Consider the following 24,910-nt stretch of genomic DNA (forward strand, 5'->3'; position numbering starts at 1 on the left):
TGCCTGACTGAAGCCTGGTTGTCCCCACTGAGACCTGCTGGCTGCTGCTTCCTCTCAGGACCCAGCTGGCACCCTCCTTACATCCTGGGACACTAAGGGTTGAGTGAGTCGGGGTAATGGTTACTGTGGTTTGGTGACATGGGAGATGTTAAGACCGTTGGGCTCATTCTTTTGGTCCACAGAAATGGAGGCAGAGGATGAGGTCTCAGAGGCTGACAGGTGTCCTCTGAGTTGGTAGGAAGAAGTTATGTTTCTCTCAAGGGATTGCCATCTCTCCCTTTCCCTGGATGAAGGGACTCCATCTGAGCTGAGATGATCTAGGTCTTAAAAAGGTTATTTCATTGGGGTACCTTGCTCCTCATGGTGGGCAAATTTTCCCCAGGAAAGAGATGTGTGTAGGATCCCAGGCCCAAGGTGCAGAAGGGGACTCAGTGCTCAGCCCCTAACTCTCCCTTGATCATTCCCAGCAGGTCCCAAGACTCTCTATAATTGCACGACGGCTGCCTCAGCAGAAACGCTGTGGTCCAGAGCCAGCAGCCATTGGTTAAAGTGAGTTTCCCGTTGGTCAGGCCACGCACCAAGCAAGTTTTGTGCATGACTACAAGGCAGGACTAGGGTAAGGCAAGTGAGGCCCTCACTTGGTGCAACATTTAAGGGGGGTGCTTAAAAACCCATTAATTATCATATAATATATACATTTTTAAATTATGATAAAATACACATACCATAAAATTATCATCATGACCATTTTTAAATGTAATGTTAAGTACATTCATATTATTGTGCTAAATAATATTTTAATGCTATATTTTTTTCATCAAAATCAATGCAAAAAATCCATGATGAGCATATGGTCTAAATTTAACATAAAGGCGGGATCCAACCTTGCACAGCTTAGCCTCCCTGACCTCTCCCTCATCTCGGCCTTTCGTGATCAGCCCATACCTCTTCACAGGTAGAAAAACTAAGGCTCAGAGAGGTTACTACAGTGACCTAAGATCACACAGCTAGTGGGTTTCCATTCGGATCTAGATGTGCATGCCTGCCCCTCTGTGCTTGGATTTTACATTAATTATACAAAGACCTCACATCAACATCATACCCGTCTCAAACATAGAGAATCCGACTGAACTGCCTAGTGGGATGCTAGGACACAGTCCAGGATCTGCAAATGAGGCCAGTGTATCATGGGACCCCGCTGGCCCTCTGCCAGCTCCACTTGTCCCTCTCCACCCTGCGGGAACCACTGCAAGCCTCCTGTCTCTTCCAGCTAACTAAGCTTCCGTGGTTCCACGTGGTTTACAAAAATAAAGAAACCTCCTCCAAATGACCCTCACTCTCAACAATCAGCTCCTCACAGACCTGACCCTTCCCAGGTCTCCCCCACCAACCATGCCTTGGCCAGCCACACTGGGCCATCTGCATGTCACCGAACATGCGTGGTGGGCCTGCTACAGGCGGATCCTGTGGCCTGGCCCACTCTCCTCTGCCCCTTCACCTGCAAACTCTCCTGCATCCCCAGGACACACCTCTGGGTGTCTTCCTAGAGTGCTTCAGGTAGACTCCATGGTCCCCTCCCCCAGGGACCTTCCAGCAATTCTGCGTGAACTTTTATTTATCTGTCACTAAGTACATCCATTATGCACCATGGTTTGGGTTTCTTTCTATTCTTTTAGATGGTGAGGGTCACGTCTTACTCATCTTTGTTTTCTAGGGTACCTGTCAAAGTCCTGAGCATATACTAGAAACTCAATATACGTCTGTGTGGAATGAAAGACCATTTTATCTAAGCTGTTGATGTGGCACTTGGCCAAGAAGGAGAGGGTGGGATGGCTCTGTCTGCTGTCATCGTTTACGGGTGGGGGCGGCCAGCTGCGTGTTCAGTGCTGACGGCTGAGGCAGGGCAGCAGCAGCGTGGGGAAGACAGCCCGTCCTGACTTCGAGAGCCTAGGTTTGAGTCTCAGTTTGTGGTTTTCTGTCATGAGCTCCAGGACAGACTGCTAAGATACTCCGAGCTTCAGTTCTTTTGTATTCAAAATTGGAGAAACATATAATATATCATTCACAAAATGGCCCTGAGAACTAAGTGCTGATTTGAGGTATTAAAGAGGTATTTTTGTCCATAAAGCACTATGGTAATATTACTTATGGATTTTTAAAAAAATTTGTGCTGATAAGATGATAGCCTGACAGCTTCCTTCAGACGAAGTGAATGAGGGATTCAGTAGCACAGGAACCACGGGTGGTGTGAGCAAACTGCGAGGACGAAATGTACTACACAAGTCAATGAAGACTGTCCACGAGAACAGATATTCTGCTGTTTGATAAAACCAGTTAATATGGTAGATTTAGCAGGAGTATCACAAACACACCCCCAGAAAACAAGTAAGTTGGCTTTAATCAAGAAATTAATATCACATGGAAACTGGTGATCATGCAAGAACGTTACCTTTGCAACTGGGAATATTTGATGAGTAACCAAGAGAGTTAACAGGTTCCTTGCCTTAGTGGTAATTAGCACAGGACAATTATTAGCCAGCATAGCAGAAAGAGAAGGGCCATTCACAGATTCATTCATTCACTCAGCCATTCAGGCAGGAGTTATTTATCCAGGGTCTACAAGGTGCCAGGTGTTGCCAGAAGAGAATTGATGACGATAAAAGACATGATTCAGCCGGGCAAGGTGGCTTATGCCTGTAATCCTAGCACTCTGGGAGTCCGAGGTAGGTGGATCACTCAAGGTCAGGAGTTCGAAACCAGCCTGAGCAAGAGTGAGACATAGTCTCTATTAAAAAAATAGAAATTAATTGGCCAACTAAAATATATAGAAAAAATTAGCCGGGCGTGGTGGTGCATGCCTATAGTCTCAGCTACTCGGGAGGCTGAGGCAGGAGGATCGCTTGAGCCTAGGAGTTTGAGGTTGCTGTGAGCTAGGCTGATGCCATGGCACTCTAGCCTGGGCAATAGAGTGAGACTCTGTCTCGAAAAAAACAAAACAAAACAAAAAAAACATAGAAAGACATGATCCTCACGTACTTGAGAATGTAGCTTGTGGAGTGACTGGCCTTAAACACAAAGCACACAGGCGAGGACATCATTCCAAGGTGTGAGAAGGTCTGGATCAAAAGCCCAGAATGGTTTGAAAAGGCGTTAAAGAAGGCCCGATTCACGCGGGACGGGAGTATTCAGGAAGGCCTCTTTGAATAAGAGACCTTTAAGTGGAGATAGAAAGGTAAAGAAGAGAGAACAAAGTCCCCTGGGTGCTGGGAGTCGTGTGTGCAGGTGTACAGAGCAACCGGAAAGAGGCCAGCACTGCAAACACGGGGAAGGAGGGGCAGAGGGTCCCACATGCGACGTGGACCATCTTTGTCCATGTAGCTGAAACAGGTTGACACCAGCGCTCAGAGTTTTAAAATGAAACTGCAACAGTTGTGTAGGACTTTTCGTTTAAGGACTTAGGGAGAGTACTATAAAGACAAAGGCCATAGTAACACAGCAGTTGGAGAAAAAAACTTCCCTAGAATGAAGGGACAAAAGGAAAGGAAGATAACATGAGAAAAACAGGAGTCTAGACCAGAGAAGGTGATGGAGGTAGACATACAAAAACAGTTGGCGGTTCTTCAAAAAAGTTATACATAGCGTTATCATACAATGCAGCAACTCTGCTCTTAGGTGCGTATCCAAAAGAATTGAAAATGGCTACCCAAATACCTGTATGCAGATTAATAGCAGCATTATTCACAATAGCCAAACAGTGGACAAAGCCCAAATGCCCATCAATTTGGTGAGTGGATACATAAAATGCACTATATACATACAATGGAATCTTATTCAGCCATAAAAAGGAATGAAGTACTAAAACATGCTACACATGGGTAGACCTTGAACACATTGTGCTAAGTGAACGATGCCAGCCATAAAGGCCATATATCCTATGATCGTATTTGTATGAAATACACAGAACAGGTACATCCATAGAGACGGCACACATTGGTGATTGCCAGGGCCTTGGGGAGGGGAAAGGGGAGTAACTGCCTAATGGGTATGGGGTTTCATTTCAGGGTGATGACAGTATTGGAACTAGATGGAGTTTCCATTACATTTTGAAGATTCTCAATGCCACTGAGCTGTTCATTTTTAAATGGTTAAGTTTACATTATGTAAATTTTATCTGCACTTTTTTTCTAAATGAAAGAAAAGAAAAAGAGTAGGGAAGGGAATGCCAGGGAGGTGGGGGCTCACGAGGGAGTCAGAATAGAAAGTGCCCACTGGGTAGAGGGACTCGTTTGTGCTGCTGGCCAGATTCGCCAGGTTCATCTGATGTTGGTGGCTTATTGTGCTCGTTGGCCTTGGGCTTCACCTGAATCAGAGTTTTCAAGTTCAGCAGGTTTTCAAGGAGGAGGAGGAAGCTTACAGGCCAGGTGAGATAAGAAGTAAGAAGACCCTTTTCTCCAACAGTGTCTCTGTCCCCGGGGGCCACATGGTGCTCTGGCACTGCCTTTCTGACCTGTCGTCCCCATTGGGCCCCCGTGGGGTGGGAGGTGCTCAGAGAGGTAGCCTTCCCAAGGTCTCCATCTGAGCTCGTAGGGGATCCCAGCTGGGCGCTGGAGAGAAACAGGAGCCTCATCTGCCTCAAAGATCTCCCCTCGAATAGGGATGAACCCCGGAAAATCCTAGTAAGCCCCGGCATCAGGTCCTTTGTGACCCTCTTACTGCAGGTTCTGCTTTGGACTCGTGGCTCTACCTGACTCAGAAAGTGCCGGCCTCTTTCAGCTGCTTAGGAGAGACAGGGGTCAAGGACAAATGACATTTAACCGTGTTTGCTAGCCAGGATGACAGCACTGCTTGCAGAGGAGAAATAGGTAAAGTTCCTTTATGTCCTAGGAAGAAACTTATCAGCAGCACTGCTTTCATACGAGTTAAGAAGAAATGCCGCCCTTCCACCCCGGCAGACCCTGAGCAATGCCATCGGCCACACGCCACGCCTCCTGGCAGGCTTTTAAAGGACACAATGCTTTTGCTCACCTGAAATCATCATTTTTTTGCAGCAAGCTTGATTTGCTCCAACCACTGAATCCAAACTTGTACAAAATAGAGAGAGCTCTGTGAGCGGTAACTACCAGTAATGGTGACAATGCTTTCATTTGGCCTCGTTTGTTTATATAAATTAGCCTGCAATTAGCAATTACACTGTTGGTCCAAAATAAGGGCAGAAAACATGTAACCCCGGGAAGAACGATGGCCTGGACATGGAAGTCCAGACAGGACTATTATGGAGAATTATGGGGGGTGATTAATCAGCCCGGCTCTTTCTGGGCACAGCCACTCTCACATAAAATCTTTGTGCTAATGCAGCTACTTTCTGGTAATAAGTTACCTAAGAGAAGTGTAATTAGCTATTGGGATTCATTAGCTCCAGTCAGTGCATCAGCCGCACAACATCTTCCTTCCTGGTTTAGTGCTTGTTAACGGGAATAATGATGTACTTGTACCTCTCCGGAACAATAATGAAGGACGCAGGGTTAATCTGAAGTCCTGGCGTCTGTCCTTTTACTTAGCAGACTGAAAAACTGAAAATGAATTTATGACACAGATGGAGAAGCCCAACATCCTGCAAACTGCAATGTGGAAGGTTTTCAACCGACTGCACGTATTATTACTAAATATTCCTTCTTTGCTTAAACATTTTGGAGGCAAAAACATGTCTGAGCATGAAACGTGGACAGGGTTGTCCTCCCTTTGGCTTTTCTCTGCTGTAGGAAAAAATTTTAGTGGGTGTTTCTAGAAGCTTCTGTCAGCCTAGAACAAGAACCTACTGAAAAGACTTAAGGAAAAATGATTTTTACTTTTAGACGTTTCCCAATACTCCGTCTCCAGAATGAGCAGCTAACTATGAAATGATGAGGTTCCCATCCCAGAGAGGCAACCAGGGGCTCCGTCAAGCTCTGTGGGAAACCGAGTGCAGATTCCCTCTGTTCACCCCGGAAACACCTGTGCTTCCTGTGAGACCCCCCTACACCGCCTTCAGCAGTCAACGGTTAGAGACCCTACTCCTGGCTATTTCATATCAGAGCTCCAAAGGGTGATGGAGAGGAAGCCAGGGAAAAGGAAAACCCACTCAGCCTTCACCCCACTCAGCCTTCACCCCGCTCAGCCTTCACCCCGCTCAGCCTTCACCCCGCAGCCACCTGTCAAACACCCTGAAATAAATCGTCACAGACATCTCTACAGCCCCATCCAGGGACATGACGAAGTCTTCAACCCAGGGAAGCAGGCCTGTGAGAACAGAATGGCACATAAAGACTTTTCTACTCTTTTATTTCAAATAGTCTTGGTCAACTAAGGGACAACTACAATTTATTTCAAATATTCTTTGTTAATTAAGGACCGACCAGACTCAGATAAAGAGAGTGGGGGAAACAGAACGCACAGCACAGACTCGAGCATGCAGCTCTTCTCTCTGAATGCACAGGCCGAGGTCTCTGAACTGGCACAGTCTACCTGCTTTCTGTGGCTCTCATCGCTCACGTTTCCCTTCCTCCAAGAGGAGCCATGCCTGCTAGTTGGAGATCTTCATTTAACGATAATGAACAGGGACTCGGCCCCACACAGAACCTGCTTGTTCTTCTGTGAGCTGTACTCCACTCATGGGTTGTTTTGTCCCATCTCTGGTAAATGCCAGCTTTGTTTGTTGTAACATAATGCCACTTTGAAAAGGGAAAGGAGAAACGGCATGAAAATAGATGTGTTAAAATGCTGGAGATGCTTGGTATGTGAGAAATAAATGAAACTGTTTGGCAAGCTCTTTCTTTTTCAATTTATGGTTAATAGACTTGTTTCTTTGCTTTTCCTCCAGGGAAGCTACTTCTTATGCAATGTAATATAATTTGGGAGGCAGCAGGAAGAAAAATTATATTTTTAATATCAAAAAGAAGAATTTTAAGAATGAGCCAGCTTTTTATTTATTAGGGAACTAACACCCTATAACCCAGTGTTTTATAGAAATAAATACTAAACATCATTTTATACCAATTGGGAATTAACTAAACTTTTCAATTGAATCTTTTTAGAGGAAGTAATTTGTTCATACTAATGGAAAAGTCTGAATATTCATATTCTAATAGGAAGAATGACTATTCACACTGAAAAAGATAAAATTAAATATTTGCTTGTCCTCTTAAAAGAAGCCCATATTTGCAACTAAATTATAAAATACAAAATTTAAAACAAGTCTTAGTTAGAGCCTATATATTTTCATAGTTAAGTAGATTAAACTTCACAGAAATAAGTGATGAAAACTTTAAAAGGGAATAGCATGATGGAGCATTTATATTAATCATTTATATTCATGTAGAAATCATTATACTCTCACTTTTTAAAATAATGTTTGGGAAGAAATAATTCCCATTACTATTTCGTGGAACAAAAATTGCAGGAAGAACTTTGCACAATTATAGTTAGTCCTTGTGGGGGGGGGAGCAGAAGGACCTTCCGAAAGAATTGAAAAATAAAGCTTTTCCAAATTTTTTGTGATGGAAAACAGAGGCGTGAAATTCTGAAGAGAAAAAAAGCCCAAGAGCTACAAGATATAAACCATAAGCCAGTTAACTGTAAAACACTGTTTATGTAAAGAAAGAATTTGTCAGTAAGGGGGAGGTTGGTCAGCCATGGAAATATTAAAAAATAAAAAAAAAGAATATTGTTTTCTGAGGGATTCATTAGGGAAAACATACCCCAAATTGTGTAGTCTGGGGCAGCCTAACGTGGACCTGGATGCAGCAGGTCGTCTTGTCTCAATGACACTGGACTGCAAACTCCAGGGACCCTTCCACTGGGCTCTGCACTGTAGCCACAGCACCCACCACACGGCCAGGCACAAAGTAGGGGCTCAAAAGAATGTATGTTGAGAGAACAAAACTTTCAGCGGACATAACTTATACCTCCTGTTTGGATTCCACCAAGCAACCTTCTGGTGATAAACCGGTGGTTTTGTGAGATTAGTCTACAGAGAATGAAAGTGCTGATGAGAGATTAGGCTTATGAGTTGCCCGTGAAAATGCACCACTCAAATTTCTGGTTGTGAGCGTGTCATTGACCAATGGACCTTGGACCCCCTGAACTCCATCGCTGTGTCAGCTTTCACGCCCAGCCTTCATTTCCCACCCGTACTCCCTGCCAGTGGCTGAGGTCGGCAGCAGCGATAAGGTAAATGCATTCCTGAAAAATATGGGACTCCTTGACGGACAACTTTGAGCCCCAAAACTCAATGTCTTGCTGAACTCCCTTCCTTCCTCCCTTCCTGCCGCCTTCTAATTCTCTCCTTCTCGCATTCATTTGGGGTCAGCCCTGCATCATGGTTTAATGGCTCTCCCAGTCTCTCTGGTTCCCGCACATTTTTCTTCTCAGGTGTTGGTTCCTAATTAAACATCTTGCACAGGTGTCAAACATTGAAATCCTAACTCCAAGTACCTCAGAATGTGACTGTATTTAGAGAGGGGGGATCTTTAAGGAGGTGATTAAGTTAAGATAAAGTCTTTAGTGTGGGTCCTAATCCCATATGACTGGTATCCTTATAAAAAGAGAAAATTTAGACACAGAGGAGAGACCATATAAGGACACAGGGAGAAGACAGCCATCTACAAGCCAGGGAGAGAGGCCTCAGAAAACCAACCCTGCCAACACCTGCTCACGGACTTCTAGTCTCCAGAACTGGGAAGAAATAAATCGCTGCTGTGTTAGCCATGCAGTCTATGGTACTCTGTTACGGTAGCTGGAGCAAACTCGTGCAAAGACCATCATGCACTCATCACACCTTTGGGTCGATGTTAGATCATGTGGTCCCATAAGATTATAATGGATCTGAAAAATTCCTATTACCTAGTGACATGGTAACGCATTACCTTTTCTGTGTTTAGATATATTTAGATACACAAATACTTGCCACTGTGTTACAGTTGACCAGGGTATTCACCAGTACAGTAACATGCTGTGCAGGTTTGCAGTCTGGGAGCAACAGTCTAGACCAGGCGTCCTCAAACTACGGTCCACGAGCCACATACAGGCTGCCCAGCACATTTATCCAGCCCTCCAGGTGTTTTTGCCGCCACTGCCTGTCCTGCTTAGTAGCCGACTTGTCCCGGGCCCACAGTGTGTACTCTCCAACGGTCTGAGGGACAGTGAACTGGACCTCTGTTTAAAAAGTTTGAGGACCCCTGGTCTAGACCATATAGCCTAGGTGTGCAGCAGGCTGTACCATCTATCTTTGTGTAACTCTATGATGTTTGCACAATGACCATATTGCCTAGTGATGAATTTCTCAGAATGTGTCCGTGTTGTTAGGCAATGGATGGCTCTGTAAACCGCCACCTCCTTCTGATGGGGCCGGGAGGAAGTGAGCTGGAAGTGTTGGGGTACACCATAGGAGCTTTGCGCCCTCATCACCAAGGGAGCTGCTGAGCTGGGCAGTCAACCACCTCCCTGCTGAGCTCCTAGGATCCCCCGTTATTTCTCCCCTCACTGAATGAACCTGTTCCCCCTGTGAAGAGGACACTCATTGTTGAGTTGTGACTCAGCAACACCACGTCACATCCCTATCAGACGCACTGATCAGGGGTGCAGAACTGCCCAGGCCAGGAGCTTCCACTGCCCGGGACCAGGGCTGGGAAGATGGGGAGGGAGAGGGGTGAGTGATGGGCGTCCCACCTCTTCCTGCATGCACACAAAGTCCCTTCCCTATTTAGGAACCTGGACAAATTGTGCCCAATTCAGTGACACATGCCCTTTGCTTGGTGAAGACCAGGATAAGCTAGTCCAGAGCTCTTCATGTGACATAAAAACAATTCTTTTAAGCAGATGAATAATATGGGCAGCCAACTAAACTTAACATAAAAATAGTAGTAATTCCTCTTCTTACCTGTGGCTAATGCAACAGCAAACCGGATAAAATAATGTCCTTGGAGCTTTCCAGCCAGAGTGTGATTATCATTAACATTACTTTGTGGCGGGGTTTTCTCAAGGTCACTCTAGAATTAGTGGCACCGTGGGACCACGCGCTCATCCGTTATATGGGTTAAAATGACTAATTGAGGGTCTGAGTTTAATTATACTCGTAAGCAAAGGCACAGCACAGATACTTCGACGGGCTTAATAACATTCTTGTGTACACAAAGATAGATGGAAAAAATTAGGGTTGTATATTGTTGTCCTTCAGGACAAGATGCTGAAGAGGGAATAGAATCATAAAAATAAATAAACGGCTCAGCAGCACCGGGAAATGAGCCGCGGAAGTGAGCAAAGCGGCCTCATGCACATACTTGGCTGGAGATGAAGCCCTAAGTACCCATGACTAAAGAGAACACGGCTACACAGCAATGCAGAGTGGAGCTGGTCTACTGAGCTGGCTGTTAGATTAAAAGGTACAAAAACAGGTGCTCCGCAAGGCTTTACCTCCAGTTCACTCTGAAATGATGGGAATGGCTATGACAGGGATCTTTAGGATATTGATCTGTCATATTTTAAATGGGAAATGCAATCATGTTTCACCGTGAATCCAGAAATCATTCATTCTATACGAGGCTGTGGGAGTCGACTTCCTTAAATGATACTTGCATCATGTCACGGCCCTTGTGTAGGAACGGAGAGTGACTTGTGGCTGTCCATAGTGTCAGGCGCAACCTTCAGAAGCTGGTTCAAAGTCAGGAGGAAAAGGGAATTTCGGCTCATAAATGAGCGCAGAACACACGGAAGTCAGATCCACGCAGGGAAGACCCTCATTTAATGGTTATCTGGTCAGAAGGCTGGACTTGGGCCTTCTTTGGCCAAGGCAGCCACAGTTGGGCTTGCAGAGCTCAATCCTGCTACAAGTAATGTTTTGTTTTGTACCCAAGCTATGGAGGGAAACAGCCTTGTGCACAGAGAAAAACATCTCCCTATCTGGTTGTTTGTTCCTGTGTGTGGCTCTGTCTGGGGACAGGCAGCGTCTCTATGTTATTTACCTCGTTCTTGCCCCTGTGCTGTGTCCTCAGGCGGCTCCCCCTGCTTTGCAGGCCCTCTCTCATTTCTCATTGGGGTGACCACATTATTTTCCTAGGGCTGCCAGAACAAAGTATCACAAATCTGAGTGGCTTCAAACAAACAAACATCTATTCTCTCACAGTTCTGGAGGCCAAATCATGACCCAACCAAGGTGTCGGCTGGGTCATCTTCTCTCTGAAGGTTCTGGAGAAGAATCCTCCTCTGCCTGCTCTCATTCTGGGGGTTGCAGCAATCCCTGGGTCCTCTGACCTGTGGCTGCATCACTCCCGTCTCTGCCCCATCTTCACATGGCCTTCTCCCTCATGTCTCTCCACACATATGTCCTCTTCTCACAGGGACACCGTTCACTGGATTTAGGGCCCACCTTTATCCATCATGGCCTCATTTTAAGTAACTAATTATATCTGCAAGGACCCTATTTCCAAATAAGCTTCCAGATGGACGTGAATTTTGGAGGGACATTTATTCAACACACCACAGCGACCTCAGCCAACGTGAGCTTGTCCACAATTGGAGCCAGCTAGATCTCCACTGGTCAGTGTTCAGGCCATGGTTCATCAGTACACGTTTTTGGCTGAAGGTGATGATCATGTCTCCCAAAGGTTAAGAGAGGAATTTGATTACACAGTGCCAATGCAATAATCGTTAGTACGCAGCTCAATCTCTTTCAAGGTCTGAACAGCCTGACTTGGGCTGTAGAAAGTCATTTCCCTGGGACTCCTTCATCCACAAAAAGAAGGGAAGACTGACAAAATAATCTCACTCTTTCTTATATCCTAAGCCTTTCCAACATTTTGCCATATTTATTTTGGGCCCATATTTTTAAATAGTTTTTGTGAGAATCTGAAGTTTGAATATGGCAGAATTGGAGCAAAAGGAACTAGCCAAGAGGAAGAAATGCGGCAGAAGGGAAGCGTTCGTGTCTGGGGTGGGGGAGGGAAGAAGGCAGAGAGATCCCCCCAGGTGCTGACCACCCACAGCCCCAGTCCGGCTGTCCCCACCCGCCCCACACCGCCTGGCGTCCCCCAGTCCTGTCATCACTCTTATCAACTCACTCCTGCAACAAACTTTAAAAGATTTTTTTTTTTCATTTCTGTCCTCTTTCCTCAGTGACAGATAGATACTTCAGGAACAAATAGATAGATCTGCTTTTGAAAAATTCCATTTCCTATCCCAAAATGAATTTTAAATGGAAAAGGGCTAAGGGCATTAACTTTTCATTTCGTATTTCACATGTGCTTAAAATTTTGCTATGTCAACATGATACGGTATCTTTCCATGAAGAGTCACCATCCTTCTCAGAGAAGGCCTTTGCCTGTGTGTCCCCTCTTCAGGCTGCTCCCCGAGAGCCTGCCTCCTTCTCTAGTCCCAGACCTGGGGATAGAGGGGGGCCGTCATTGATATCAGTACACCCTCTACTGCCAAGGGGGCGGCCTGGGAAACTGGACAGAGTCTATTCAGACTGCATGAAATTGTCTAAAGATCCAGTAGTGTCAGCTTTTCAGACTCTAGCTTACTAACACTGAGGCATATTTTACTGACTTAAATTCCTCTCTGCTAAGCTTTTGGACATTTAAGAGCAGTGCATTTTGCATGAATAGCCTTTTTTTTCCTGAAAAATAAAAATCTGATCATTCTTAGAAGAGCAATTGCTTAGATTCTTAACCTCTGCTTCCCACCCTGAAATGACATAAACAAGACTGAGTCTTGTTAGGAACAAAAATCAAGAGTAAGGATTTCTGATAAAGAGAAGAAAAATTTACTTTTACCTAACATACGCTCCTTCCGCTGGATTTGTGAGCTACACTGGTTTCGGAAATACTATCCTAGGAAAGGAGTTTTATTTTCTTTATATATCTCTGAAATAATAGCTCTAGAAATAAGCCCAAAATATCAACTCATCTTAAAGTCATCTGTAAAAGAATGGAGGAGTCTGAGTACTCAAAAGATAATATAACACTATTATCTAGCACATGCCTTAAAATATAGTCTCATTGTTTGTTTGTTTTTTTTTTGGGGGGGGGGACAGGGTCTTGCTCAGTTGCCCAGGCTGAAGTGTAGCAGCACAATCACAGCTCACTGCAGCCTCTAGCCTCCAACTCTTAAGCTCAAGCAATCCTCTTGCCTTGGCTTTCAGAGTAGCAGGGGCTACAGGTGCATGCCACAACATATGACTAATCTTTCTTATTTTTTGTAGAGATGGGTATCACTATGTTGGCCACGCTGTTCTCAAACTCCTGGCCTCAAATGATCCTCCTGCCTCAGCCTTCCAAAGTGCTGGGCGTCCAGGCATGAGCCATAACCATTCCTGGCTTAGTATTATTATCTTCAAACAAAACAGGGCACCCATAGCTCCAGTTGTCTACATGAAGATTAAAGGTGGAGGTGAAGACAAGGGAGCTGTGTGGGGCTGAGTGACTAACTCTGTCTACGCCAGCAAATCACTACATCCTTTAAGATCTAGGATGGGAGAATGTGAAGTAAGAAAGAAGGAAGAGGGGAGAAGACAACTGGAATTTGAAGGCAAAACAGATGTTGGCCACACGGATGCCACTCAGTAAATCTCAAGAAGCAAATTTGAGGAACCAAAAGAAAGGGGACTATTCCCATTCATCAGCTGGTTGGTGGTTGTGTACTATTTTAAGTGCAGATCTGTTATCAGTCTCCTCTCACCTAACTCCTCGTCTCCTCTTTGTGGTAGAGTGGGAATGGTCTGGGACCACAGTCAGGGTGTGGTCCAAGCACTGGCGTCATGACTCAGTAAACAGGAGCTTATGGAGCTTACAATGCGTGTGAGAATAAACAATGCACGTGAAGTGGGACTTTCAGGCCCTTGCAAGACAAGGACTTGGTGACTAAAAACACTTCAATTTTATTTAAAAATCCAGTCTCTACTGACAATGTATCCCAAATCCCCCTGAAGTCCTCCCAGGGCTGTGTAGAGTACGCTGGCTACTCTTTCTGGCCATAATGCTTTCCCACTGCAGCCAGCGGTGAAGTCCTTTCTGTGCTTAGCCAAACCTCCCCTGATCCTCTAAGCCTTCTTTGAGCAAACCTGGCTGAGTCAGTCACTCCCTCCCCAGTTTTCCCTTCTGTACTACCCTGATCATAGCATTAAAATGCCACTAGGACATATGCATGGGTGTCATTTCTTCCACTGTGTTATGAATTTCTGAAGGGTGGAGGCTGCTCTATCTCCACCTTCTTGGCCCCTCCCTGGCACACAGAAGGTGCTCAGCAAATGCTCATGGGCTAAAACTGCTGGAAGGCAGGGGTAGTGCAGGAAGTAATTTCTTTAATGTGAATAAAGAGCTAGGTCTTTGTTGGAAAACCCAGAATGCAAACATATACTAAAATCTAAAGTCTTCTATCATGATATAGACATCTGTGGTTGCTTTGGTATGCTGCAAACATTGTTTCTCAGTAAATGGGGAATAATATTAGAAATTCCTTGAACACTTTCATCTGCAGAGTCTTTGATGGATTCATGTCAGCCCTTCCCAGGGCCGTTTTCTTCTTCTCCTAGTCCAACTTGTTCATCAACATGGAATGATTCACAAACAAACTCAAGCAAGGGAGGAGAAATCATATTTCTTTTTGTAGGAGTGTAGAAGTTTAAAGAATTAAGACATAAAATGTTTCACTATATATTGATGGGTTTTGCTTTGTCACTCACATGATATATTCAGCAAAGCATGAAATCACTAAACTTGGTTGCACTCTGGCTAAGGAAACCCAAATTGGCTACAAGAAACTCTTTCCAAACCAAATGTCCTCCTTTTTTGCTTCCTATGATGTGGTCACTCCTAACCAGCAGAGAAGCAATAAGGGTCAAGCTTCTAGATGAGTGGATAAAGTCCTAATCTGACTTAACTATGCTCTAGGTCACATCCCAGATTCTAAACTCAGCCAGATGACATGCAGAGGGGACCCGTGAACCTACACTGGTCTACCTTCTTCATCTACTTTCTTAGCAAAAGATGCAGAATATATGTTCATAGAATGGTGGCCTACATCTTTTCAAATATCACGAAGACATATTTATGCTACTATATTATCCAGAAAGAATTTGAACTGACAGCCAACCAGGTTTTTACTGACTGTACTTCTGCACTTGATTCTGAGGCACTTTCTTCCACGGTCTTTACTAGGAATGATGACACTCTTTGCAAACAGAGGGTGCTAGGAATGGAAAAACACTTTAAGTCGTTGCAAATAACTTACATAGAAAAAGTCAGGTATGTGAGTTCGGAAGGGCCTACAGTTTCAGCTTTGGAAGGGTTATGTTTCTTCTGGTGGGACAGAAGGTTTCTAAAGGATAACAGAATTTAAGAGGTTATAAAACGGATTCCTCAATAAGGAGCCTTGAAGAATTGTACATTTGTCTTACGTAAAACCTAGCCAGAGAAATCATGTCAAAAGTTCATTATTTCGTGACCTTTAGGAAAAGCAGAATTGTCATAGGATTCCCATTCCTGCCCATGAATGTGTGCAGATATTCATGGAGGCAGGATCTTCTCTCGCTATATGCACACACATTCACACAAACATACACGCCCCTCTCCACCAGAGGCTGAGAGCATCGTTATAAATATTCATGAGATGATTATTATTAATGTCACTGAGGTGAGTTTATTCCTTCTCAGCAGAGACTGGTTTTTATACCTAGAAACTGATCAACTGCAGGAGAAATGGCAGCTTTGATCCAGCCTAGCTAAAGCAATCCTGTACATTTTACTTCCAAAATATAGATTACTTGCCTAGGTGTTTTTAATCACTCTTCCCCTACCTACCCTCATCTCATCATTTAACTTCATCCAACAGAGATTTCCAACTTTGGGCCAAAAAACAACATTCTTGGGAGCACAGTTTCTAGAGTTTAGGAGAATTATATTTTGATTATTACTTTCTTTCCTACGAGCAAACATTAAACAACACATAAAGTTGATTCTAAGAAATCTCAATGGATTCCTGGGGGGATGATTTTTGTAAAAATGCATTAGGAGAGAATTACAACACGTTTTCTGCTTTTCTTATTTAAAAAAAACATCAATTATGACAGGTATTATTAAAAAGCTATTTCTAAGAATAATAGGTTCTTACAGTCACATGGAGAGTTAAAAGAAAAAGAAAATAGCTACTGGTGATAGTTAACGACATGCCTACCTATCAGTCAGAGACTCTGCCCCACCAACTGGACTGCCTGCTTAGTCCACATGCATGATATAACACATAACCAAGAACTATTGTTTTCAGTAAAAAAGAAAACCTTATTTTTGGTTGAAATGAAAATATTTTTATTTGCCCTAGACCTAAGAAATCATGTTAAATAAGTCAAATACTGGCGTAGATACAGGGGAGTGGAAGATGCCCATACTTGCTCAGTACCTGATGAGAAGTGTTTTATATTAGATTCTTACACTCCCTTGCCACGTCAATATTCACCTTTCGAAACAGTCAGACCCTGAGTAAAACAGCAACTGAAGTCATGGCAAGGGAAAACGTGTGCCCAGAGGAAGACAGCAGGAGGAGGCGCTCATGACACGGGACTGACCTTAGGCACCCAGTGGCATTGCGCAGCACCTGTGACGAATGCAGCTGTATTTTCCGATCGTCCTGAAGAGGCGAATTTTCCCAGCCTGAGTGGGGGATAATCACCGCGTTGGTCAACACCGCCAGGGCATCCTGGATGATTGGCATTTTCAGTGCATCGCATGACGAGAGGTTCCAAAGGACTCCTGCAAGAGACACACAAAGAGAGATTTTGAGTGGCTGCTAGTTTTTCTCTTCGCAGAACGGCTTTCCTTATTTGAGTTAACGGCACTGGCGGGAAGGATTAAGATAGTGTGGGCACGCACCCTAGAGCTTGCCCTTAATTCTAGAACATCTCTGTGAACCCATTAGAAGGTGCTGGGAAAATGTGATGGGGGGAGCAGAGCAATTGTGACATGATTACCTTTATTTCATCATGCAGACTAACTGAGGATGAGAGATCTGATTGGATTTAGGCTGCCAACCAGGCTTCTGTTCACTATTCATATAATGGATCCAAGTTCCCAAACACTAACCAAGACCAAAGAGATGTGAAAATTATTTGAAATGGACTAGCAGAGCATCTTCGTTTCACCCAAGACCTCAGTGTGCACATGTGGTCTATCTGATTCACTTAGATTCCACACGCAACCAGTCACCACAGGATAGGACACTATGAGAATCCAGCAGCAGGTCTGATGACAACGGGCTCAACAAGCAATAGAAACTTATTGTCATTTGTGACAGTTTTGTCAGCTTTTGCCTGAAAGCAATGGTCATGGAGGGCTGACAGAATGTTCCCTCTTAAATAATGACAACGGGGGCAGTAGGAAGTAGAGGGTCTGTCTGCAAATAGATAGAGTGCAACAGTAATTCATGTAGGCAGAGCAAAAGCAAAATGTTAAGGACGGATGATGATTTAGGCTTTTAAATATTTTTAGAAATGAGACTAATTCTAGAAAAGGTCATAAGCATTGCATATGTAACATCATTTGAAAATGCTTTTAAAATAATTATTCTGTTTTTCGTTTAGAACAGTACACATAAAGAAAAAGGAAACAGAGAATAATATTCCATTTTCCTTTGAAAGAAAGCCTGTATGCTCCCTCAACCTAAACAGGCACCACCACTGCAGTTATTAGAAATAAAATACTGTGGTTGTCTTTAGTAATAGCATTTCCAGCTTTTTTGTTTAATAAGCTTTCAATGTATTTTAATGAGATGAGATTTTGTCCCATCTACTCTGTTATGAATAAATGGAACACATTTATTTCTAAAATTTTGCTTTATTATTTCCTTGCCTTGCACATGCTGAACTATCCAAGGGCATGAATAATACAAATATGACTGTTAATAACTAAATAAGGGACTATAAAAATGAAGTGACTATAAAGTTCTATAAACATATGACTAATATAGAAACAAATTCTTTCAGCTGTCTTTAGAAGTAACATTTACTGGGAATTTTATTTAAGTGAATGCAAAAGAAACAAAATGTTTTTGATGTCCAGTACCTATAAATCAATTTATACAGTGCAGGGGGTTAACTTGAGGGAAAATCTGGCCCACTTGTTTTTGTAAATAAAGTTTTATTGGAACACAGCCATGTATCTTCATTTACATATTTCTATGTCTGCTTTTGTCCTACAAAGGAAGAGTTGGGTATTTGTGACAGAGGCTATATGGTCCACAAAGCCTAAATAATTTAGTATCTGGTCCTTTACAGAAAAGTTTTGCCCAATTCTGCTTTAGCACATGGACCATTTTCCATACATGTTGTATTGCCCTTAGTATCCTAAGTTGGGTATTCAAAAACTGCTCAATGGTACACAGAAGGTGCTCAGAATATATTCTGTTTTAGACTGACTTGAAATACTAGGAATATTACATATGCATTTGCCTTGTTTTAAATAAAATGCAAAGTTGCTTATTTATCTATTAAGAAATAAATGCCTTACTAAATTTTGATAATCAAATGATTACCTTCATTTATCTGTAGTCTCAAACAAATGTTATCATTTTATAGTAAAGTAATTGATTTTTCAGTTTACAAAAGCACATTAAAAAGAAATTAGTTTCTACCTCAGTATTTGAGAATAACTTTTAAGACTATCATGTTAATGAAAGAAGGTTGATGGAAAATAAACATCAGTTTCTATTTAAAAAGAGAATATCATGTTAATGCATTTATACCTGTTCTTCTAAGCATACAGTGCAAAAATACACAAACAAAATATTAATTTTTTTATTCCCAAATCCTGATTTTAAAATATCAATACCTGAAAACTGAGGCTTATAAATGCTTTAACATATTGATAATATGTTTTTCTGCACAATACATTTTCTCTAAAATCTGAGTAGCAAAAGAGAAACTTTCTCATTTTTTTTTTTTTTTTTTTTGAGACAGAGTCTCACTTTGTTGTCCAGGCTAGAGTGAGTGCCGTGGCGTCAGCCTAGCTCACAGCAACCTCAAACTCCTGGGCTTGAGTGATCCTTCTGCCTCAGCCTCCCGAGTAGCTGGGACTACAGGCATGCGCCACCATGCCCGGCTAATTTTTTATATATATATCAGTTGGCCAATTAATTTCTTTCTATTTATAGTAGAGACGGGGTCTCGCTCTTGCTCAGGCTGGTTTTGAACTCCTGACCTTGAGCAATCCGCCCGCCTCGGCCTCCCAAGAGCTAGGATTACAGGCGTGAGCCACAGCGCCCGGCCAACTTTCTCATTTTTACATGCAACGAATTTAAAAGAATTTACAGGCTTTCTGTGAGAATAAAGCTAGTTTTACTGTTTTCTAAGAAGCAGAAAAGAGATAAGGAAAGGAAGGGAGGAAAATCAAAGAAAAAGTAAAGGCCTAATTTCATATCTGACAAGAAATAAAGGATGCAAAAGAAGATATGATCTGAGATAGCTCTTTATTGGGCTGTTCTATCTTCTTCACCTTTCTCGATAATTCTTTAATTAGTGTAACCTAATTCAGCATCATGCAGGGACAGAAGTTCACATTCATTCCACCTTTCCAGACTGGCTCCACCTGTGAGTCACATTCCAATGAACTTATCACAGCACTTGATCCGTATCTCTGAACCTTCTATCTTAATTTATATCCGCAACCCACAAGCGCTTCCTGAACGTGTCAGAACAACAGTGAATCTCTACCAGGAACAACTTTATCCCCTCTGGATGATAACTTGGCAAAGTGGATGTAATGTGGCAGAACTTTTTATCGGGGGATAAATTTAGCAAACCAGTTGCAGGGGATCCTCAAAACTTTGAGTTTGGGTTAGATTCTCTGGACACAGAGACTAAGCTTGAGTGTAGAAGCAACAGTTTCTGGGGAAAATTGAGATAAAGGTTGATATGTCTGGCAGGAATCAAAACTGAGAAACAGCTGGGAACTCCACATGCTTCCTGCTACACACACACACACACACACACACACACACACACACACACATATTAGTCTTGGCTGAAGGGAGAAAGATTAGAGGAGAAAACTGGAAATATCTAGGTGTCTTCTCTGAACAAATAGAAAATAGATGTTTTGCTTAAATTCCTCTGCATTCCTTCCTCCCTTTCTTCCATGGTGGTTTAAAATATGTCTACAAATTCTTTGACATTTCCTTCAAAGTGATGGAGCCTAATCCTTGTCCCCAGGCGTGAGGACTGATCTTAGTGATTCACTTCTGACCAACACAATATGGTAGAAGTGACCATGAGCGACTGGAGTCTTGGTCATAAAACACGTATTGTGGCTTCCTCCAAGTTCTTTCTCTTGGATTGTTATTAGAGGGGAAGCCAATTTTCACCTCCTGAGGACCCTCAAACAACCCTATGGAGAGCCACTGTGGCAAAGAACAGAAGCTTTCAGCCACAGTCATCTGAGAGCGCCATTTTGGAAGATGACTGCAAACTCATGAGAGACCCTGAGCCAGGACCACCCAAATCTGCTGTTCCTAGATTCCTGACACATAGCACTGTGGAGAGATGAATATTTGCTGTTTTAAGCTGCTAAATTTCGGGGTAATTTGTTATGCAAAAACATACCTTTTTTTTAAAAGACAATATATCTTACCTTTCTCTCAAACTCACACTCTCTTTTTGTTCCTTTCCCCTTCTCGTTCCTTTCCCTTTGCTTTTCCACAATGGATCAACTCATTTTTTTCCCTCATGCCTTTTACGATACTTTTCTCTAGTTACTCCTCTCTTACCTATTTCCATTTGTTCTCATATTCTTTCCAACTTCCATTGTGGCAGTAAACAAGATATAAGAAGGATGGTCCAGCTAAACTTTGTAACTACATTTAAAATACATTTTAATTTAAGTGACAAACACTTCTTTTTTTAAAATGTATCATTCTTCATATCTGCAATTTAGTAGGTGGCCAAACACTTTAATTTGGAATAATCGTGCATTAGTTTCCAAATGCTGCTATAATAAATCACTGTATAGTGACTCAAGAAACACAGATTTATTCTCTCACAGTTTTATAGGTCTGGGGTCTAAAATGAGCCAGCAGGGCTGCAGGAGGCTCTAGGGCAGAATGTGTTTCCTTGTCTTCTCCAGCTCTGGAGGCTGCCTGCATTCCCTGGCTTGAGATCTTACATATCTCTCATCTTGGCTTCTACCATCACATCTCTCCTCTGGCTCTGATCCTCCTGCCTCTTTCTCACAAGGACACCTGTGATCACAATGCACCCACATTGATAATCCAGGACAAGCTCTTCATTTCCAGGCCCCTAACTCAATCACACCTGCAAAGTCCCTTTCACCATGTGAGGTAACATTTACAGGCTCTGGGAATTAGGATATGGATATCTTTGAGGGGGAGTATTAGTTAATCTACCACAAATCCCCTCACAAATGTTCTGTTATGCTTAAAATAAAATTAAACTTCTTATGGTAGCTTCATGATCAAGCCTTTCCCTAAGTCTCTCAATTCATCTTGAGTCTGATCCATTCATTCATCTATTCACTCAATACACATTAAGGACCAACTATGTGTGCAGTTCTGTTTGACGCAAAGTGGAGACATCAGTGAACAGAACAAAAAAATCTCTGTGCTCACGGCCTGTACATCACTATAACTACGCTCTGGCCACCGTGGCCTATTGTTTTTCCTTGAACATTCAAGCTTGTTTGTATCACGGAGCCCTTGGACTTGCTACTGCCTCATTCTGGAACATTCTTCCTTAGATCTTTCCATGGCTAATCATTCTTCCATTCACATATCACCTTACATGTGATAAACTCAGAGAGGCTTGTATGGATCAATCTAAACTACCTCCCCAGACACCTGCTGTCAGATCTCCTACTCTAATTTTCAGCAGAGACCTTATTGTTAACTCATTCTGTCATCTGCTCACTGTCCTCCCCACAACGAGGTCCCCAGCCATGAAGTGAAGGCAGACACTTGTGTTCATCGTATGCAGCACACATACAGCACACACAATCCCCAGCAAACAGAATATGCTCCGACACACATGAAGTGCTCCCCAAACAGGCACTAAATAGAAGTAAGAATTGATAACTGGCTGGTATGACCCTTATAGGATGCCATGTGCTGCAAGCATCAAGCATTCTTTATTACAGTGCTAGCAAAATGATGGAATGCCTTGAAAGAATAAAATAGCAGAGGCAAGATGTAATTTTACAAATAATAAATCCAAATGAGGGTACAAAAGTGTTATTTAAATAGGATTAGATACCTTGAATCTACAGAAATTCTACTTTTAGCTAGTAGAGAAAAATTTATATCGCTGAAAAACACTAATCAGTTTAGCATTAGAAGGCTTATCTCTGGTGCTTCATTTGGGTAATTTTCTTATATTAACTCCCTGGTAATTCTAAATTAGCCAAGGTGATACTAAAATTTAAATTCATGAAATAACTGTGAAATTGATTGACTTCACCAGTATTCAGCATCCATGACAAGTTATCCTATTCATTCTTATCTGAAGGTAACACAAAAATGTTTTAGTATTTTGGTCGATGGTCACTAACACATTATAATTTACCTGATGAAAATATGCTAATTTCTTCAAGATTATAATCTGTAATAAAATTTTTTATAGCATCATTCCTTTAATTATACTCATACTTTCCTTTATCAGTTTAAAATTATTGCTGTTCCAAATAAAATTTTGATAGTAGGTTTAGTTGAGAAGACTCTATCTATTTCAGGAGTTATTTAAATAACTACTTCCGTATACTAAATATGTTTAAAATATAGTTTATTTTTATTTCAGGCACAGGATGGTTCTTTTCCTTGAGATTATCCATATTCATGAGCAGTGACTGGATTATTAAAATTTCTTTAATAAAATCTTAATTGCTTTCATTTGATCCTTTACTTTGCATAGAGGGTAACTGTGGTTCTTTTTCCTGAAACTGATGAAGATTATTTTGGGGGGAGGAGGGGAAACTAGAGGAACAAAAAAACATATTTTGATAACAGCAAGTTTTAAGTGATGATAAAATCAAACGCTGCCTTGTGGCTATGCAAGACTTTCTGACAGCCCCCGGTTTGCTTTTAGCGTTTTCTTTCCAGTCATTGGACCTAAAACACAAGCCCCCACATGGGCGAGCCTCAACCCAAAGCCCAAAGGAACATTGGGCTTAATTCACTTTAAATAAATGTTTTTAAAAATGTATTTAAGATTAATCAGTGAATTAAAAATGAACTTAATGTATTTATGAAAATTTATTATAAACAAATCCATCATTTATTTTATTTTAAGAGTGATAATTTGTAAACCAGGAGAGAGCGAGAGCAAAAGGACGAAGAACTGGGGAAAAAAAGTTCATCTTATAAAAAAGTAGGAGTTGGAGCTAGGTAGGGGTACGAGGGAGTCCAGCATTGTCTTCTCCACCCCTACTTATTCACACCTTGAGCTCCTGGGTGGGTAGAGGGCGGCTGATTAAAATGTGGAGGCCAGGACACCCTGAACTGCTGTCGTGTTGTGTGTGTACATCTGCTGTACAAACGAGTATTTGGGTGCATGCATATTAACACCCTCGACATGCCCCCAAGCAGCAATGACCCCCAGTTATGGCTGTGAATTGGAATTGCCTTGGGAGTACTGCCAGATAGAAAAGATTCACATACCACACTCACTTCGTGCTTTTTAAAAATAAAAGTGTTCACGTGGGAGGGGGGAGGGGGGCAGGTATATACATACATAATGAGTGAGATGTGCACCATCTGGGGGATGGTCATGCTGGAAACTCAGACTTGTGGGGGGAGGGGGAAATGGGCATTTATTGAAACCTTAAATCTGTACCCCCATAACATGACGAAATAAAAAAAAAAAAAAAAAGTATTTATCTTGAGTCTTGTTAAAGTTTACCAAAATGTTGCTATAATTACAGATAGCTTCTTAGGCCTGAACTCCTCAAGGTTTCTTGTAGGAATCCCAGGGTTTGGTTGACCAGAACAAATGACCTCGAAATTCTCCTCGTTAATATTCCAAGAGAGAAGCTGCAGTGGCCTTTGCAGAGGGAATTACCTGAAGGTTAATCCTTTTAGAATTTTAACTCACTGAATCAGCCTTGGAAGTTGAGAGTCTCCTAGAGACAGTGATGAGAAGAAAGAGCCCCTGGGGTTAATAGATGCAGGGGTGACGAGGGAGAAGAATTGGACTGTCACAGGCAATGACTGTAAACTGTCATCCCACTATTCCCACATAGGGCTATTCTGGTATAAACACAGAATTCTTTTTAAGATAATCACTTACACATAAATGCTGAGAATTTTTTTTTTCTTTTTTATTTCAACATATTATGGGGGTAAAAATGTTTAGGTTACTATATTGCCCTTGTTCCACCTGAGTCAGAGCTTCAAGCGTGTCCATCCCCCAGATGGTGTGCACCACACCCATTAGGTGTGAATATACCCATTCCCTCCTCCCCCATCTGCCTGACACCTGATGAATGTTATCACTATACGTGCACTTAAGTGTTGATCAGTTAAAACCAATTTGATGGTGAGTACAAAGACATTCTATTAAAAAGACATCTGCACTAGAATGTTTATAGCAGTACAATTCACAATTACAAAGATGTGGAAACAACCCAAGTGCCCATCAATACATGAGTGTATTAATAAAATGTGGCATATGTATACCATGGAGTTCTACTCAGCCACAAAAAACAATGGTGAACTAGCACCTCTTGTATTATCCTGGATAGAGCTGGAGTCCATGAGAATTAAGTAGAATTATTCTTGCTCATTTTCAAAATGTATACATAATTTTTTTAGCTCCAGAATGGATGAAGAGCAAGTCGTTCTTCCTTACATTTGAAAATAATTCAGATCTTTGCTATTACTCACCAGGCAAATT

The 24,910-nt window shown here is 42.3% G+C and overlaps 1 protein-coding gene across 3 annotated transcripts in view; it reads right to left on the minus strand.

Annotated features, from left to right (window-relative positions):
* Nucleotides 1-24,910, minus strand: part of CTNND2 (catenin delta 2) — an 862,752-nt gene that overhangs the window by 159,549 nt on the left and 678,293 nt on the right. For all 3 annotated transcript variants that reach the window (XM_076007934.1, XM_076007935.1, XM_012790278.3), the window contains exon 12: nucleotides 16,589-16,772. In XM_076007934.1, coding sequence (XP_075864049.1) covers nucleotides 16,589-16,772 — 184 coding nt within the window. The remainder of the gene's footprint in view (nucleotides 1-16,588; nucleotides 16,773-24,910) is intronic.

The sequence above is a fragment of the Microcebus murinus genome, chromosome 11 (genome assembly GCF_040939455.1).
Source record: "Microcebus murinus isolate Inina chromosome 11, M.murinus_Inina_mat1.0, whole genome shotgun sequence".
In the NCBI taxonomy this organism is placed as follows: Eukaryota; Metazoa; Chordata; class Mammalia; order Primates; family Cheirogaleidae; genus Microcebus; species Microcebus murinus.